This window comes from Cajanus cajan, chromosome 2 (genome assembly GCF_000230855.2).
Source record: "Cajanus cajan strain Asha chromosome 2, NIPB_CcT2T_4, whole genome shotgun sequence".
Lineage (NCBI taxonomy): Eukaryota > Viridiplantae > Streptophyta > Magnoliopsida > Fabales > Fabaceae > Cajanus > Cajanus cajan.
In genome coordinates, this window is record NC_138518.1 from 11,532,932 (window position 1) to 11,552,537 (window position 19,606).

Consider the following 19,606-nt stretch of genomic DNA (forward strand, 5'->3'; position numbering starts at 1 on the left):
CTGCAGGGGGTGGAGATCAAGGAGATCAAGGTAAACAACTTCATGGTGGGGAGCAAGAGCATGAGCAGACAATGATAAAGAAAGAGATGATGGAGGTTCATTGTCACCCTCGTTTTGAGGAAGAGAAGTTCCACTTTAATTTTATGCCATTTTAAATTCCAGTCATTTTAAATTCTAGTTGTTTTAGGTTCTGTTTTGTTAATTGTTTGAACTATGTGGTAGTTTATATACTTTTTGTGAAAAAAAAAATGTTTTGGGAAAAATTGAAAATCATTCTTGAAAGGTAGGAAATGAGGTGGCTTTTAGATGAACAATAAGTGAAAACACATCTTTTGATTCACCTTGAATTGGTTTGTTTTAAGACTTGCTTCGAGGTTGCACTCATCCAACTTTGTTTGATCATGAAATTGTGAGTTATTTGATTAGCATGGCATGAAAGATCAGTAATTGAACATTTAGCCAAGCTGGTGAGTGAGAGAGACTAAATAGTGCATTTATCATATACACTTATACTTTGAGAGCCATCATCATAGCATATGTGTTTGCATTGGTTGAGTCTTGAATGATTGTTCTTGTGAGAAAGTGTTGGACAGGATCAAGGCATTCTATTGTGAATAACTGAAATCTTTTTAAGCCTAGAGCCAAACAGCCAGCCATAATGGAATCCATCCTTTGAAACCTGTTTGAGCCCTAACCTTCAAATAACCTTAAACCTTTCCCAAATACCAACTCATCACCCTGACCAAACTCTTGAGAGTAAATGAAAATGAATTGGGGATTAAGTTGGGGTAGTTGGTAAGAATTGCCAAGTGGAAAGAAAATGGGGAAAGTAAGCCAATGCAAGTTGAAGGGAAGAGTCACCCCTCCATCATTTTTCTCTATTCACATTCAAGTGTGCTTGTTATTTTCATTCTGTCATTATTTTGATCTAAAAAAAAAACAAAAACAAAAAAAAAACAAAAAAAAAATCAAATCAAAAGTAAAATAAGCAAGCACCTGTACAAAGAGTCTTAAAAGAGAGAGGGACCTCTTGAAATCTAGGCAAAGAACCTTAAGGAAAGAGGGTGTGTAATTAGAGGAAGAATTTGGGCGGAGAGATCTGGTTGGAGTTGAATATTTAGAGTGAGCAAGATGGAGTGTTTGGTTCATATTCATTTTACTCTCTTGAGTTTAAACCCAGTTAATCTGAAAAACCACATTCCTTTGTTAACCAAGCCTCAGTTAACCCTCAACTTTCCAAAAAAGTCCTTGTGATCCTTAATTTTCTCTCAAAGAGTAGTACTGAAGAGATGATATCAATGCTTATGTTCATAGAAATGATGAATGGACTTGAGAGAAACACTCACCCTGGAGAGCCATTGTTGAGAGAGTATGTTCAGATATTGGTTTGTAATGTTCATGCTATGATTTGCCTTGCAATTTTTGTGTTTGGGCATGGTTGTTGTTGTGGGTACCTCAGTGAGTAGAAATTGGTTTTTGATGGTGAATTGATTGAGTGTTTACCTTATTGTTGATCTAGAAGAAATCCCATGATGGGAAGTATCCTTTTGTTTTTGATTGGTATCTTGTTGGGGACCAACAAGAGATTAAGTTGGGGTAGTTGTTGAGTGTCTTTTATGTATGATTTACACTCAACTTTTGGCACTCTTTTTGGGTAATTGTAGATATATATATGTTATTTCACCCCTTTAATCTATAGAATTAAGTTATACTATAAGAGCAGAGGAGTAGTAGCAATCTTAAGGAATTTCCTCAATTTTTGCAGGATTTTTGGCTAGGCAGAGATCCACAGCCATAGTTGTGGATCTGGAGCTCGAGTTGTGGAAGTCTGGGAAGAATATAGAGGTCCAGAAAGTTGGAGCTATAGCTGTGGATCTGCAGCTATAGCTGTGGAAATCTGAAATGTACTCTGAAGCTCCAGAGAGTTGAAGCTAAAGCTATGGACTCACAGCTAAAGCCGTGGAAGCACCCAGGAGCCAATAAAAACTCCAGAGACTCACAGCCATAGCTGTGGCTTCACCGCTTGAGCGTTGGAAGTTCCTTAAGATTGAAGGAGTTGTCATAGCTATAGCTGTGAACCCACAGCTGCAGCCTTGGAGGTTTCTTCACCCTGAAGGACTCTCCACAGCTATAGCCGTGGATCTGCAGCTGCAGCCGTGGAAATAAAAGTTACTTTTTGGTCTTGTTTTGAAGCCAATATAAAAGGGAAAAAACAAGAGAATAGAGAGCACGAATTTAATAGAGAAAAAACAGGGGAAAAGCTTGTGAAGAAGGAAGAACGAAGGAAGAACAGAGACTTGGAAGCTGGATCCTTTGGGAACGAAGATCAACTCCATTTCTTCATCCTTTGCTTTGTAATTTCTTCTTTTCACTCTTTGATTCTGTAATGGCCATGGGTGGCTAAACTTCTTAAGGATTGGTTAGATGTAACTACTAACTCCTCTTCTTCTTAAATATATGCATTTTGATCTCATTATTTGTGTAATGATTCTTCGCTTAATGCTTATATCGGCTTGATCAACCGTTGTATGAATTTTGGCTTTTGAATCCAGTTGGAAAATGCTTTCGAAAACCCGAACTGAATCTTGCACCTAATCACCTCTTGTTCTAGGAATAGACTTGATTTGGTTAGTCATATTGTTCAAGTTATTGTTCTTAATGCGAAGTGTTAGACTCAAAACATTGAGGAATAATGTTTTGAGCTTAATGACTTTAGGATTCAACCTTGAGGAATCTTGTTGGATTATTTAATGAACGTGGAAATAATGAAATTATAAATTGCATTTATGTTAAGAAGATCTATGAGTTAGCAAGTGCATCTGAGCCAATCCTTGTTTCTTAATCATTGTCTTTACTACATTTGCTTTATTGTGTTGTTTGAATCTGTTTTCACTCAATTGAATTTTTAAACTCATTCTCTTTTAAATCATTTGAGCGAGAATTACTAAACACGCAAATCCCTGAGGACGATCTTTAAATACTACTTCGAAACTTGGTTCACTTGCCAAGTGATAGGTTTGCGAAAATCTTCATCACTAACCTCTCATGGAAAATATACAGTTGGATTACGTCGTCACGTAACCCTGATGATCGTGGCCACCTCATCCATCGGTATGACTCGGCCTGGACCCATACCGGTAGCAAATAGAATACTTAGAGGAGTACTTCAGAATCCACCTAACATCTGAAGTGGTTTATTATATAACCTTTGGAAAAGTTCCATATTGGAATCCTCACCATGGGACTCCTAATTCCATATTTTTCCAAAAATTATATCCTGATCTCACCAAGAGATCTAATCCATACCATAACCTTACTCCTCTAAGTTCTATTAGCTTTCCAAACCACACACATATAGCATAATCCATAATTACATACCAAAAATTTCCATAACCATGCCAAATTATTCAATATAATAACATAAATAACTAAACACTTAAAACAACCATCAACTTAAACAAATGATAATCTTCATATAAACAAAATAGCATATTAACAGTTATACTACCCTTATCATGCTCATACATACTAGATTAAGTCTTATAAGTACTGCCCTTACTTGGAAAAGCAGAAATCGAAACTAGGGCAGAACCTCCCCCTCTCCCTTCTCTTTTATTTCCCCTGGCAGAACCTCCTTCTCTGGATTTCTCTTCCTCTCTCTCCTCTTTTCTTTCTCCTCCTCTCTCTTTCTTTCTCTCTCTCTCTCCTCTTTCTCTCTCTAGGACCTTCTCCAAAAATCCACCTTTTCCAACACCCCCAACCCCCTATTTATAGAGTTCTGCCTGCCTAACCCGGAACGGCCCGTTCCAAAAAGCGGAACGCCCGTTCTAGGCCCGAAAAAGCTACGTAAGTTTTAGATCTGGAACGGCCCGTTTCGAAATCAGAACGGCCCGTTCCGAGACTCATCCAAAACGGCCCGTTCTCCTTCCGGAACGGCCCGTGCTCCTTTCAGAACGGCCCGTTCCAAAATCAGAACGACCCGTTCTCCTTGTTGGAACGGCCCGTTCTGGACCCGTTCCCAACTTAAAATTTAGTGTCTTTTTATTGCTTGCAACGGCCCGTTCCAATTTTGGAACAGCCCGTTCCAAGTTACCCATTTACCCCTCAATCTTTAATAAAATTGCGAAAATGCCATTAATAAAAATTACAAAATACCCCTTTAAAAGATGAATATTACAATGGACATTAGAGAACAATATAATTGTGTAAAAAAGTGTTCCTATTGTCACACCTCTAGTCACACTAGGAAGACATGTCTAAATATTGGTCATGGATTTAGTTCCCGCCACCATTGATTTTATTGTAATGAGTTTTAATAAATTTATTTAGTTATATTTATAATGTTAATATTCAATAAATTTAATTAATTGATGTTAGTCTTTGAGACTACGTTGTGTTTGTGTTGAAAGGGTAAATTGTGTTCGCTGCAATGCTAAGTTTAAAGCTAGATTTAAAGGAAACACCTTTGAAGTATGAAGCTATAGTATCTTAAAGTTGAAAACACAAGATGATAATAGTAGGACCTTATCTTAATAGATTCAAAACTTGTACGAGTCAAACTGTAACTAATAATGAAAAATCTGGATAACTTGCACATCACACTACGAAAATATGTCCAAATAATGTATAGTTATAATAGTTTATAAGTGACATAGTGCATTAAAAGTAAAAATCCTAAACATTAAAATTCATATTATATTGATAAAAAAAGACATAGTGCATAGAAGTTGTCAAAACGGGTCATTTCAAAAGCAGAACGGTCCATTTCAAACTACTAAAAAGGGTTAAAATCCCTAGTTTAGAACAGACCGTTCTAACATTGAGGTTATGAGATAAAACGCAATTCCAGAACGACCTGTTCTAGTTTAAGCATGACCCGTTCTGGTTTAAGAATGACCCTTCTGATTTAAAAACGGGTCGTTCCAGATGCAAAAAAAAAGAAACATACGAGAGTGCATGTAAAATGGGCCATCCTGGTTGCAGAACGAGCTATTCTATGTGCAAAATTCATAGATCACTTAGGCCCAAAATGAAAAAAAATTAAAAAAAATGTGAACAGTATGTAGTATTAGTTGAGAAAATAAATTTACATAGGTACTATTTGACTAAAATTTTTTTAAAAATGTATTATTTGAATAAAAAAGGCATTGTGACGTAACATTTCTTCTCCCCAACTTTTACACTGTCGAAATTTGCTGGTAACTAACTCTTCCAAGTCTCCGTCACGAAAAACATCGTTAACGTTACATTAAACATACGCAACAACACAGGAAGAAAAAGAATAAAAAATAAAAAAAACTCAGAAACCTTAATATCTTGTCGCTCCTTACACACACACAAACACAGATTCAGAGAATCGAATTGAATCCGTTTCGTAACGTATCATGTCTCATCATCGTCATCGTCATCACCATCACCATCACCATTCCTCCAATCCCTTCGCGTCTTCCACTCACTCCGATTCCGATTCCGACTCAGTGAGTTGCTTCGTCACCGATCTCTTCGAATCTCGCTCGCGCCTCTGCTCCTGCGACGACACCGACATAAACCCCTTCTCCGGCGCCGTCTGCGACCTCCATCGCACGGACCAGGTGTTAGGGTTAGGGTTAGGGTTTGGCGTCGAAGTCCACGCCCCGAGCCAGAACGACGATGGCAATCGCGATAGCGTTTTCAATTTCGATGGTTCGGACGGGCTTAGGGTTGTAGGGTTTGGTTCGGATTCGGATTCGAGTAGCGAGGAGGGTGGGGATAGGGTTGGTGGCGGGTTTGATGATTTCGATGTTCGGTTGTGTTGGGATAGTCTCTGTTTGGAGGATCAGAGGACGCTGAATGAGAGCTTTGAATGGGAGGAGGTGGAGGAGAGGGTGAGTGAGAGAGAGGATTTGGGTTTGGTGGTTGATGAGGTTGAAATTGAAGGTGGTGATGATGGGAATTCGGTGGCGTCAGGGTTTACAAACGCCGCCGAGGAGGAGGAGGAGGAGGAGGAGGAGGACGCCGGGGAAGAGGCGCTGAGGTATCTTGAATGGGAAATTCTCTTGGCGGTTAACAATTCAGAGAGGAATGTTAATAATGCTGGTGGGTTGGAGCATGAGGGAAGTGTTGGTGGTGCTGATTTGGTAACAATTCAGGATGGTTATGTGTATGCGGCGGAGTATGATGTTTTGTTTGGGCAGTTTCTTGAGAATGAGAATGCTTTGAAGGGAAGCCCTCCTGCGGCGAAGAGCGTTGTGGAGAGCCTCCCGTTGGTGGAGCTGTCCAAGGAGGAGTTGGAGGGGAAGAGTGTGGCGTGTGCCATTTGCAAGGATGAGATTTTGTTGGAGGAGAAGGTCAGGAGGTTGCCCTGCTCTCATTGTTATCATGGGGATTGCATTTTTCCGTGGTTGAGCATTCGCAACACCTGCCCGGTTTGTCGGTTTGAGCTGCCCACCGATGATCCGGACTATGAGCAGAGGAAGGTCCACAGGGCTGCTCATGGTCTGTTGGAGCTTGCGGCGGCACAGATGCAATTTTGACTTGTTGTTGCTTCAGGTCGTTCGCTCGGTCTTGTGTAAATATCAGTTTGCTTTGTCTCGTGTCCAACTGATGATGAGAACAAATCTTTTGTAAGTAGTTTTTGTGTTGTGGTGGTTTTGGAATAAGTTACATACCATACTGCATGCTCTGGATATACCCAAAATGAATGCCTGTCAATACTCAGTTTATATATATGAAAAATTGAAGTGTACCACAAGAAGTATCATGTTAATGGTTTACTGTTTCTTTTAACGAACTTGTGTTATAATTTTTTTTATTTATGCAGCTCTGTGTTCAGAATCATGATGTATAAAGTGCTGGCTATTTGTATATGTATGGTTTAATTTACGTTATGCTAATCCTTTCGCAATAGAGTTGCATTCTAAGGAAAAGGAAAAAACACTTGTATTATTACTCCTTAGCTTAATGTTATTGTAAATGAAAGATCTTATTCCATCCCTAAGTTTTCAAAGATTTTGGCTTCTTTTTATTGTGCATGCTTAGTTCTCTTGGATGAAAAATGTTATTTGGATATCTATGCCTCGCTTGTAAAATGTGGACCATGAGTTATCCATTATTGTGTCTCCAGAAGAAAGCTATTAGAGATGGATGCATATTGTTGTAGTGCCGTAGTCAGTTGTCAATAGCACCAAATAGAGGCGCTATTTCAGAATTGTGTCATGGAGCACACCATAGATATTGAATAGCGTCATGGTTTAAATTGCAGCTATCAAAGCTGTGATAGTGGGCAAAATTGCAGAAAATCATGGCTGGAACAGGTGCCATTGGAGTGAATCATAAAATACCTCTTTTAACTATGAAACAGCATTGTTTAGAGCTGTTTATTTTATTTTATTTTTTATTTTTTTATTTTTTTTATTTTGGGGTGGGTGGGGTGGGATTTTGCCCCTCCTTTGAACCAGACCCTACTTTCTCAGTCACTTGCACAAATTCTGTTAAGAAGTATCAACTACTGTTCTCCTCTCTGATTAATAGGCAATAGCCACCCCTGTCTGGCAACATATTCAGCATTTCCAAGTGTTTTTTGGTCAGCTTTGACTTTTTTGGCCATCCTTGACCCCTATGGCCATTTTCCAGTGAATCTATCACTGTTTGCAGCTAATTCTGAGCTATACAGCCTTGCTCTGTTCTGTTGCAGCTTTGTTTTAGTTATAATCTCTCTAAAACAGGTTTTTCATCTCATTTTGTGCTCTCTTCTAAGTTTTTCCCTTTAATTTTTTTCATTCTGATTGGTCAAGAATAGTGGCCATGACTCTTACCCACTATCCTACTATAGCATTTTTAGGGCTGGCCACTCTATCTTGCTATTTAGGATTGATAACTATGACCACATTTATCAACCCTGGTCCCTTGGGGGCTGTGTTGAGTATCCAACCCTGAAACTGTTTTAGGGAGATATTGGATAGCAGGATGACCAATGACCACCATATAAATACTAATTAACAATTTAAGTTAAAGACATTCATAATTATTAATCAGAAGTCTTAGTTTTAAGCTAATTACAAAGTCAATAACAAAAGTCAAGGAACGCGATTGAAAATAAAAATATCAAGAAAGAAGAACATGAGGTACCTATCTTACTGGGGAAGCTGTCATAGTGCCGTGTATTCACATGAAGTGTCCTGCAAGACTGTTGACTAGACTGTTTGCCTCTAGTGGAGGGGAGGCGGGGAGAACAGTGCATGTATTCAATGAATGCAATTCAGCGTAGATTAGTGTTTCAACAGGTTTTGAACTTTATCTAATGGAAAAAGGTGAGAAATTGCAAAATTATCCCCAAAACAATGGATGGATGACCAACAATCTGGAGCAAAGAAGGCCTTTTAACTCTATTATCAATTGCAGCTGCATTTGGAGCAGGAAAGCAGGCACGCCACAAAAACAGGAGACAACAGCTTCCCTTCAGTGTTCAGATGCTGCAATGCAACACTGCCGCAGCTGTGTTATTAGCTCATTCTTGTGTGATGTAACGCTGCTTCAGTTATTTATGCTGTCATCTCACCCTTTTTCATCTCTCTTTTTCTTTCATTTTTAATGTTTTGGCACTGACAGAGAATTTGTTTTTCTTATATAAACCATTCATCTTTGCATTGTCTTCTTCAGTAATACACATTTGGGTAATAGATTTCCCTTCATTTTCTCTTATTATCAGTGTTATCAATGGCAGTTTATGACTGCAACTCAAAAATCCGCCATAGAAATGTGGCTGATGACGTTGCAGGATATGGCGAAAGCATGATGGCCAAAATAAAACTATAATATATACATAATTATAGATAAATATAAAAATATACTAAAATAAAATTGCAATGTAGAAATAACAAAAACAGCCATAAAACAAATAATAACCAGGAAGTTTAGCTTCACATAATTATAAAATGATAACAAAACACCAAGTTCAAGACTTCAAAATTAAAATAACAAAATCATAAATCAATACAAATTATAAGGTAAATGTCTAGTCCTCTGGCTCTTCCTCAATCCCAATATAATCATTATCATTTTCACTTTTCCTGTCATCTTGTAAGACATATCCTTCCTCCTCCTCCTCTTCAGATTTCTCAAAATTTAACAATTCTTCTTCACTATCCTCAGACTTGTAGCTCTCAAATTCTAATTCTTCAGCTACTTGAACCACTTTCTCTTTCCCTTTTCCTCTTGAAGTTGAAGTTGCAACTAGACCTTTTTTAGAAGCTTGCATTATAATAAATATAAGTAAAGGGTTAATAGGCATTGTAGTTAGAGAAATAGGCTTTTTATAATGCAGGCTCACTAAGAAATGATAAATGGGCAAGACCACAAATAGTTGCATGATTTGGTTTACATCAAATACAACCAACAACTCATGCAAAGTTATACTCTTAGAGATGAAATTGACCCCATTGAACTCAATGACATTGATGAGTGTAATGAGTGATTAGTTGGGGAGGTGGATGATGATAATAAAGATGCAGGGAATGAATTAGTTTTGCTGATGATACCACACTAAATTGGGGCAGCTGTTTATAAAGCTTCAGGAGTTGGTGAACTTATAATCTATACTAGGACGAAGAAAAGCAAAAAAAGAAAGGAGCCATCAGGTGATGTTGTTGTTAGTGCAAGTACCCGAGCCCAATGCTTCTAGAAAAGGTCCAGCTACAACTTCAACCTCAAGGAAGTAGTTAAAGTTGATTGAGAATTATTAAATTTTGAGGGATTTAAAGAGTAGGAAGGATATGTCTTACAAGATGACAAGGAAAATGATAATGATTATGCTGGGATTGAGGAAGAGCCGGAGGATTAGACATTTACCTTATGTGTTGGTTTATGAACATTTTGTTGTTATTTTAATTTTGAAGTCTTGAACTTGGTGTTTTATCATCATTTTATAATTATGTTAAGTCTAAACTTCCTTGTTATTATTTGTTTTATGGCTGTTTTTGTTATTTCTACATTGCAATTTTACTTTTGTACATGTTTATATTTATATATATGTATATATTATAGTTTTATTTTGGGCGCCATATCCAGTAACGCCATTCACCATATTTCTAAGGCGGAATTTTGGCTTGCCACCATTGATAACACTAAGTGACCTTCTCGGGGGGCACTCTCAAGTCTATGTGGGACCATGTTAGCATGTGATACTTCTATTTTTTTTTTATATAGATCTTTGAAACAAATGTTGTTTATGTACTTTAAAATGAACATTAGGACCAAGAATAGTACCTTTTGAAAGCTATTTTTGTAGAGTTGAACTCACAGACTTCACACTTGAAATGTTCAACTCACGACATGAGGGGACATGTTAGTATTCTCACATCGATTAGTGATATGGCCAAAATTAATGTATAAAAGTGAGAAGTAATTCTCACCTTATAAGCTGATTTTATAGGATTGAGTTAGACCCATAATCAACTTTCTTAAGAAGAGGGGTCAAAACCAAAATTTGTTCATTTTATAATGACCAAAAACAATGATTCTAAATTTTAGAGGGATGAAAAACAAAAAAATTCTTTTGCAAGGACCAAAATCATAACTCATTTATTTTACATGGACTAAAAATGTATTTAAGTCTATTTTTAGTATTTGGCATTGATATTTGATGTATAGCTATTTCTGGAGAGGGGAAAATGCATGGCTGTTGGTTTTATCTTATTTTGCAACCTAATGGCTTTCTAAACAGCTGGTAAACTGTGAAAATGTGTGATGTTTACTTTGTAGGAAGTATTCTTTAATGTCATTGATTTGAGTGTAATGGGAACCTGATAGGAACCCAAAGACAATTAGGCCCAAACCCAAAACAAGTAAGGTGTTTGTTTGATAGGAAAATGAGGGCAACACAGGGGATAAGAGCCAAGTGAGAGAAAGTGAATATGATCATTTCATTTAACTAACTGCTGAGCTGACAGGGCAGGAAAAGGGGGTTTTGGTTGTATGGGGTATAAGGTTAGTAGTGAAAATGGGAAGGGCAGACTGGGATTGGCTGGAAGTCTGGAACTTGTGTTGTGGGATAGAATAGGCATTCTAACTGCCTACTGTATTTTCATTTTCACAGCACCAGATCCTGTATTCTCGTGATACTGGACTGATATAGTGAAGATTACAGTGAACATTCCATATTACTCGTTTATATTTTGGGCACCTATCAGAAACTAACACAAGTTTCAAGCTGGCATATAAGATTTGGAGGCTAATTGCCTAATTGACAAGATGTTTGATTACTATCATATGCGTTTAAGCCCTTTTTTCCTGTGTCACTCTCTGTTGCCTGTATCAATCATTATTTTCCTAGTCTTCTCAGCTAGAAAATCCTTTTCTCTACCTTCACATCCTCAAACTGTTTGATCCCATGCATATTTTCCCCAGAGAGCTTAGCATTGAGGTACTGCTCATTATTTGGTTATATTTTAATTCATGTGTGTCAGGTTGTCAACATTCTTCTCAAAAGGGCTTTTCATTTTCAAATATTTTATTATTCATTTTAATTTCTCTCAAGTTTTCTTCTGATTTTTCATAGTGTTTTCACCTTACTGGGCTATGAAATTCATGTGATTGATCCTTTAAAGAGGAAGGTATGACTCAATCCCCTCTGCATTCTTGTTTTTTAAAATTCTTTATTCATTTTTTCTTTTTTCCCAAGGTTTTCCCCATTGCCTCAACCAGAATATGGCTTTCAAAAGATAAGATGTAACATGATACCTCAGTTTTATATTACTGATATCTGGTTGATAACAAAAATTACTACAAGATGGCTATTGGTACTTCATAATAATTTTAAGTTATTCTGGTGGGTCTACTTATGTTTTATATTTTGTTCCAGTGTTATCTGCTGGATAAACTAGTTTTGTTTGCATAGCTTGTACAGTAATTAGCTTTCACTTCTGGAAAGTAGGACTTTACAACGTGTTAGTCATGAGCGAATTTTCTGTAAAGATGATCTATGATCCTCCTGTATTGTTGTCTATATACCTTGGGGTCAAAGTCATTTCATGTTTGGGACTCAATGGGGGAACTATAGTCTCTATTTGCACTCTGTTGCCAAATTTCAATCTTTAAATTGAGCAGACTTATTTTGTTCCCATATAGGTTCCGGACAACTCACGTTTAGAATTTGCCTAGAAACACTAGTAACTATTAGGATAAACTTTTCCATAAGCATGTCTAGAAGGAAAAAAGAAGAAGAAATAAATGAAATAAGTTTCTTTATAAATTAAAATTAGCATATGCATAAGTTACAATTAATGTATACATAAGTTAATTTGTATAAGTTTTTTTATTAGCTTTTCAAATTTTTTTTCTTTCTTATGCATAAATTAATTCATGGGGAACTTTATTTTATTTTTTCTTTCTATTTTTTTCTCATAGAAATGCTTATGGAGAAGTTTCTCTAAATATGTCAAGAGTCCAAGGGTGTTTTTTTTCTTCAATTAATGTATGCTCAATTACTCGTACTATCATGATCAGTGTTTTTTAATGTTGGATACTTTTTTCATCATGGAACAGTATGTTCTCTGTGATTGATGCGAGTCCTTGGTGGGCATTAAGTGAATACATTTCTGTTTCTTTTGTATGTTTAGTTGGGTAGGCTGCTGGTTAGCTCATCGTCTGTTGTGAATTGAGTTAGGAGGAAAGGGAGGGGATGGAATATTTCATTTCCCATTTTTAAATGAAATGAATTATGAAATGATAATAAAAATTATTATAGGATTTTAAAGTGTTCCAAAAAATAATCTTTCATAGCATTCATCTTTTTTTTTTAACTCAAAAGGGAATGCTGACTTAAAATGTACTTGAGGAATGAGAATATGTACAGGATTCTGTATGAAATTTAGTACTGCTTAAAATTTAGTTGCATTTTTGGACACTGAATATCATAATTTGATATGGTAGATGTTAACTTGGGTCGGCATTGGGTCAGAAATCCTAATGCAAATAATTTTCACTTGTTTGATTCATTCACATATAAGTTGACCTCAAACTAGAAATTGGAATGCTATCCTCATATCTCGAAACTAGCCTACTGTTGGGTTAGTATTACATCATCTGTCTCGGTCCAAATTGTAACTGGAATCACATTCATTTTTCTTTGAAGCTTGGACATTTGTTATGTCTGATTTTGCAGGTTTGATGCTTTCCCTCGCCCTGAAGTCCCTGATTTTTGTAACAAATGAATAAATAAACAATTAAAAAGGCTATACCAATATTCTTAAAGCTCCTTTCAATAATTTTTCTAATATACAATTGCAATAGCAGTAATAAAATTTAAACTTAAGATTTCAAATGAATTATATAAAATTTTCACTCCTAACTTGGTTGGTCAAATAAAAATGATTAATGTTTGTCCTGTTATTTAGTAGGACGTGTGAAGGTCTTCCACTCTAGTCAGCACTCCTGACATGCATCTTGGACACAGTGACTTCTGTCTTTAGGCTGATTCCTAGAGTTTATGGATAAAGAATGCAGCGAGGGAATTGAAATTTAAATGCTATTATGATAGTCATCGAAGGAAAGAACATTATTGCTGCATTAAGTTGGTAGAGTAGTTCAATTTTCGGGGAATAATTGTGATGGAGAAAAGAGAGGACATATAACAAAATAATTGGCACTTATTTATTTGTCCAATGTGATTTGAATATAAAATCTCATTCAAACTATTCAAATGTCTCACCATTAATTGATTCTAGTGGGTATTTTAGTGTTTCAAAAGAAGATAATTTGAAAAGAAAAATCTCGAATTGCAAGGACTAAAATAGTTCAGTGATCATTTTCCACCTTTTAGGTTTTCTCTATTTTGTGGCATTTGGGCGTGATGATGTCAATTTTTTTAAAAGAGTAATATGGTTTAACAACTTATTTCCACATTTCAACAAAAAAAAAAAAAAAAGAGAAGAAAGATATGGAGAGAAGGGAAAGAAGTTGTCATGTGGGGAATAAAACATATGATGTGATGAAGAGAAAGTAAAAAATAATTGAAAAAAAAAGTATTATGATTTTTATTGAGAAGGACATCATTCTTTTAAAAAGGTTATGAAAGGTGAGAAAGTGACAGAATATTAATTTAATTAAGTAGTGATTTCCCTTTATTAACCTTTGCTTATTTAGTTTCAAAAGCTTTTTGACCTAAGGTGCAGGTTGAGTTAATTCTATTTAATTTAAACAAGTAGATATTAATTTTACTGTATTATTTATTAATTAAGGGTATACGAACATTAAAGTAAAATAAAGCGGTCCTTTTATTTCTGTACATACAGACAAAATATAAGATGAACACTTCATTTTCATAAATGAGTCCCTCTAATTGGACATTGGACATATGGTTAATACCACATTAATCGTTATATAGTTTAACAATAGTCATTGATCACGTAGGCCACGATGTCTAAATTAGTCAATTAATACTTTTTATCACTTTCTCAAACCATGTTTTGGATCAAACTTTTTTTTTTGTCCATAACAAATCATGTTTATAATTAAAAAAACAAAATAAAATAACCACCAAATTAGGATCTTTGATTTTCAGGTGAAATCTTGAGATATCCTCACAAGTTTCGGTTATTTAAATCAATTGTAAGACTAATCTTTAATTCGGTGCTTAGTGACACTTAAAACTCTTTCATCTTTCTTCAATAATGTGTTTTGAAGAAATGAGTATAAATCCTTTCACAAACTTAAGACATTGCCAACTGAGCCACATTCATTGAATGTTTATCATTAATATGAACCTGCTTTTGAGTACTACTAGTACTAAGGCATTCCAAGTATAGCATAAAGCATCTCCAAAGACTACTGCAGCAGTTGATACTTGTTTGATTACATAATTCAGGGCAGAAAAATGGGGGTGTTATTTAGTTGAAGTTTTAAGGCAAAGAGAAACCAACGTGATAAAGTGCATGTTTAGATCCGTTGTTGTGTATGTTGGACATGGATCAATGGAAGCGACAATTGAGCGTCGAAATGTCATTTGCAGGCACCCTTCTCTCACCTCAAACTACGAAGATTGGAATACAAAAACTCATGTTCAGAATCAAGACTTAACAAGGATTAATTATCTAGTAGTGTATCCCGACACAGGAGCAAATATATATATATATATATATATATATATATTTATACTAATATATAAAGGAGATACTCTTTTCAGTAACTACCTTGGTCTCCACTTTTTTTACCATTATACTCTTTTATTTTAAAAAATTAGAAAAAATATTTTTTAATCAAATTTAAGAATTTGAAACTAATGAATTAATCATAATACTAATTAGATCAATATACTTTTATTATTTTATTTTTATTTTAATTTTATTTTTAATAGAGACACGAAATGTCTTGATCCCACTAGTATATATAAAGAAGATGAAACATATAACAACTAATCGTGCATTTATATCTTTTGCTTACAAATTGCGGTTCATGGTGGGAGCATTGAGAGAACATTCAAAACAAAACATCAAATGAATAGTAATTTGCTGTTACCCCGACAATAATTGCCGTTAGGCCAATTATTATCTCCCATGATTTTGTTAAATGCTTAATGAGATGAGATGAGATGAAATGAAATTCTAGCCATAAACATAAATCAAAGCACCAATGCTAGCTAGATGATATCTTTGTTTAGTATTGATGATTTAATTAAACTTCTGATCTTTGATGACATAGGAAAACTTTTCAAATGGGCCACATATCTGCAAATTGAAGTTTGACCACATCTTTTGTGTTAGAAATCATATACGTAGAAAATGGGACTATAGGATAGGCAAAAGTGGTTATAGGAAAGACAATTGAGGTTATTCATGAGAAGTAAGTCACCAATTTCGTCTTTTGATTATTACTCACTTTTCCAAATAGTTCCTAAAGTATTAAACAATGTAAACAATCTCAAGTATATATATATAATATTTATCAATTTAGCCTTTAGGTTAATATATTTATATTTATTAATATTCAATCACATATTTAAAAAGTTTTGTTTTTGTTTTTTTTATAAATATTTTAAAGACTACTTAGCGTGATTTCTAATACTTGAAAAATTACTTATATAGATTTTTTTAAATTTTATTTTAGGAACTATTTAAAAGAGAGAGTAATTCTTCAAAGATAAAATTGAATATTTATTTAAGAGTAAATAGTTTATGCACAATAATATGGTGAGTTTTTATACTGTTATTCAATCTCAAATTGAGTCTTATTTGATAAATTTATTTACTTTTATAATAATTCTTTAAAATTATATTCTATAAAAATAATTTTAATTGATTCATATAGTGTAAAAGATTCAATGGAAAGCAACCAACAATACATAATAAATAAATAAAAATAACGAATTTGGTGATGCTAATGTACCTATGCTTGAGCAAAAGCCCAAAATTGTGTTTGCTAAGAGAGAAAGAGTCCAACTTTTTGTTCATTGAATGGATGGAGTGAGTGATTAGATGGTCAAATTTATCATCTTATGAGATGAGGTTACTGAAAAGAGAGAGAAGATGGACAAACACAAATTAAAGCAAGAAAGCAACAACCGTGTAATAAAGAGCAACAACAAAAAAAAGGTGACAAAAACTCACTCTGTTGAACCTCTTCTTAGCCATTAGGCTGTGACAGTCAAAAGCATGCAGCAAGTGCATGACCCATCTTTCTGACCCCATCTATTTCATCTCCAAATATATACCATTTTCATTGTTTTAACATCAAATAATTGACATCGTACGTGGTATAGTATATAATTATTTTATGCTTGCTTTTTATCTTTCTTGTATACACAAATCTTAAATGTACTTTCCAAAATCAAAGGAGATAGCAAAAGTTGTCACAGTCTTTATGTACAAAAAAGCATTGAAGATATACTTAACATCACCTATGCACTTTTTCTTTTCTTTGAGATAATAAGTTTATGGTAAGGAGAGATTCTTATTAAGGAGTGTTAATAACACTGAATTCCTCTCAACACATTTTTTTAAAACATATTATTGAAAAAATATAAAAATAATAGAGAGTTATTAAATAGAGAGTGAGACCTACTAAAATTTGTAATTTTTAATAATTTTTTACCAATCTAAAGGAAAATGTTCAAATGACTATCTTAGAGTGTTTTCTTTTGTTAAAAATAAGTTTAGATTAGAGTAAAATACGACTTCATACAAAGTTAAAGCCAACTACTAATCTCTTTAAAAACTTTTAGTAGAATTATAGATCACTTAACTCATCTTTAACGCAAGTCTACATAAAATGATATAAAATACAAGATAAACTAAATTTAATTTTGAGCATTAGTTAGTAGAAACAAAGAGATTTAACCAGTTATATATACTAGCCTGCAATAAATGTGTCAGAGAGTGTATCCACAATATTTTTCTTCTTTTTTTTCGAGGCAAATTAAATAAATAAAAAATCAGCAACTTCAACAGAATCCTTACCTCAAGATGAATTTGCAGTTGAATTGGCTATATGAATTGGAGAGTAAAAAATCCATGAGAGAACGTTTGGCACTAGTACTCCATTTTGTAAATGTCTTTCAAATGCATATGCAATAGCAAATCAATAAATGATATTAAATTGTTTTTTAAAGAAAGACACCGGTGATGTTAATTATTTTGAAGGACCAATCGAATATGGTTGATCGACGAATTTGGCATTGTGATGTATATCTACTATATATATCTTCAAAAAAGTTCACAATGGTTATCCACTTTTATCAACTCAGAACCAATCGTAATTAACCAAAGTAATAATATATGTTCTATAGACCTTAAATAACAATTCTAATTGAATTTTAATGCTCAGTATTAGACATGACAATTAAACTCAAACATGTGAATATAATTTAATTTGAGGAATTAAAATTATCCGTTTATTAAAGTATAGGATGAAAACAAAGTTAAGCCTTACTTTTATAATTAAAAGGAGGGGAGTGTAAATTTTTAAATTAAAGTGAAAAAAATAAATTTATGAATCTAAGAGAAGATCAATATAAATGAATTTAAAGCATATCAAAAGAAGGGAGTAAAATTGAACAAACATTGATATTTTTGTATGTATAAAAAGTAAAGCCTACATATAATTTTTTTTAATAAATATTAACAGAATGGCCAAGCCTCACGCTGCATCCCTCGGCAGCGAAATTCGTATCTAGAGAGAAGGTTCAAAGAAGGAAGAAAAATCACTTAAAAAAAAAAAAAAAACTAAGGTACAATAAGAATATTGGTATGGGGCCCACTCATTTGCATGTCATTCTTTTTCTTTTTTGAGTTTTCTCATTTTTCAAATCTGTTTTTCTCCTTGAATCATCAGGTGAAAACTCTATAATTTCCTTGTTTTTTTCCTCTCATAGTTATCTTCATGACACTAATTTAGAGATTAGTTTTGTTCATATATATAATATATATATATACTGTTATTGGCCTTGGTGAGTTTATGCATACACACAAAAATTGAATATGTGTTGTTCGTTAAATAGATGTTTTTTATAATATAAGTATAAAGTGGATAACAGTATAGAATTTAGATTTACTAAATAGGACTTTTCATAATAAGTTGACCATCAAATTAATATTTTTTTATTTGACTTGTATTATATGTTGTATTTTCTTCTTTAATGTATTGTACAACATTATGTCATTTTAGTGTTCAACATTTTACTTGAGCTTCAAACAAAGGTTAGACTTTAATTTTGATTTAATTTAATTGTTACTCACTAAACCAATTAAAAATGACTCTAAATATAAGACTTTAGATAACTATATAAAACGTCAATATATTCAATTATATGTGAATTCAATGATCGAATGACACAATGACAATGTATTCTAATTAAATTCTAAATGTTTCGTATTTTAGTTTCACATTGATCTGTTAAAATCATATAAATTGAAATCTTAGTCAATGTGGTATTAGATAAATCATCAAAGAAAATTTATTAATAATAAAAAAGACTTAACCAAAACACAAGTGTGCCCAAAAATAATGTTCACATATTTGACTTTTAAAAAAAAATAATTTTAGGCTTATTAATGATTTTAGATGTTGAAGCATTTTTAAGTAACTTTTGTCTTGGATCAAAAGTTTTGTTAAATATTTTACTAACTTGCTTCTAGAATAAAAATACTGAAACATAAATATCTTCATTAAAAATCAACTTTACAAAAATCAATTTAATTAATTAATTAATTTATTTATTTATTTTTGCATATAGTCACTCAAACACGTAGTAGTATCCTTGTGATTTTATTGGTAGAAATACATGTGGTCCTAATAAGGAATGCAAAAATTGTATCTTTAAGGTTAAGATTGAAATGGGTGTCGATTTTTACAGCAGTACTAAACCATGGAATCTTGATGACTGTCTCTACCGTTATAGGCAACCAACACAAAATACAACATTTTTTTTCTAGGTAAGATCTTGTGGTGGATTGACTTTACCAATCCACTTTTTTATCTTTTTTTTTTTTTTCTTTTACCATGAATTGGAGTTACATCACTAGCAAATAGATAGAGTGGAAGAGAAAGAAACAAAACAAAAGTTGTCATTTTCATGAATATGGAGAAGGAGCTAGTAGCCCTTTGATTCCTTAGTGTCCCATTGGCAATGAAAGATATA

General features: G+C 33.7%; 1 protein-coding gene across 1 annotated transcript; it reads left to right on the plus strand.

Moving 5' to 3' along the window:
* The first annotated feature begins 5,250 nt into the window (after window positions 1–5,250).
* Window positions 5,251–6,765, plus strand: LOC109793349 (uncharacterized). Its single transcript, XM_020352815.3, has one exon. The coding sequence runs from the start codon at window positions 5,385–5,387 to the stop codon at window positions 6,510–6,512; it is 1,128 nt and encodes a 375-aa protein (XP_020208404.2). The 5' UTR covers window positions 5,251–5,384; the 3' UTR covers window positions 6,513–6,765.
* Window positions 6,766–19,606: the final 12,841 nt, after the last annotated feature.

Bases quoted from the DNA above. Each gene is read 5' to 3' on its own strand.
- LOC109793349 (XM_020352815.3), top strand. From the start codon at position 5,385: ATGTCTCATCATCGTCATCGTCATCACCATCACCATCACCATTCCTCC.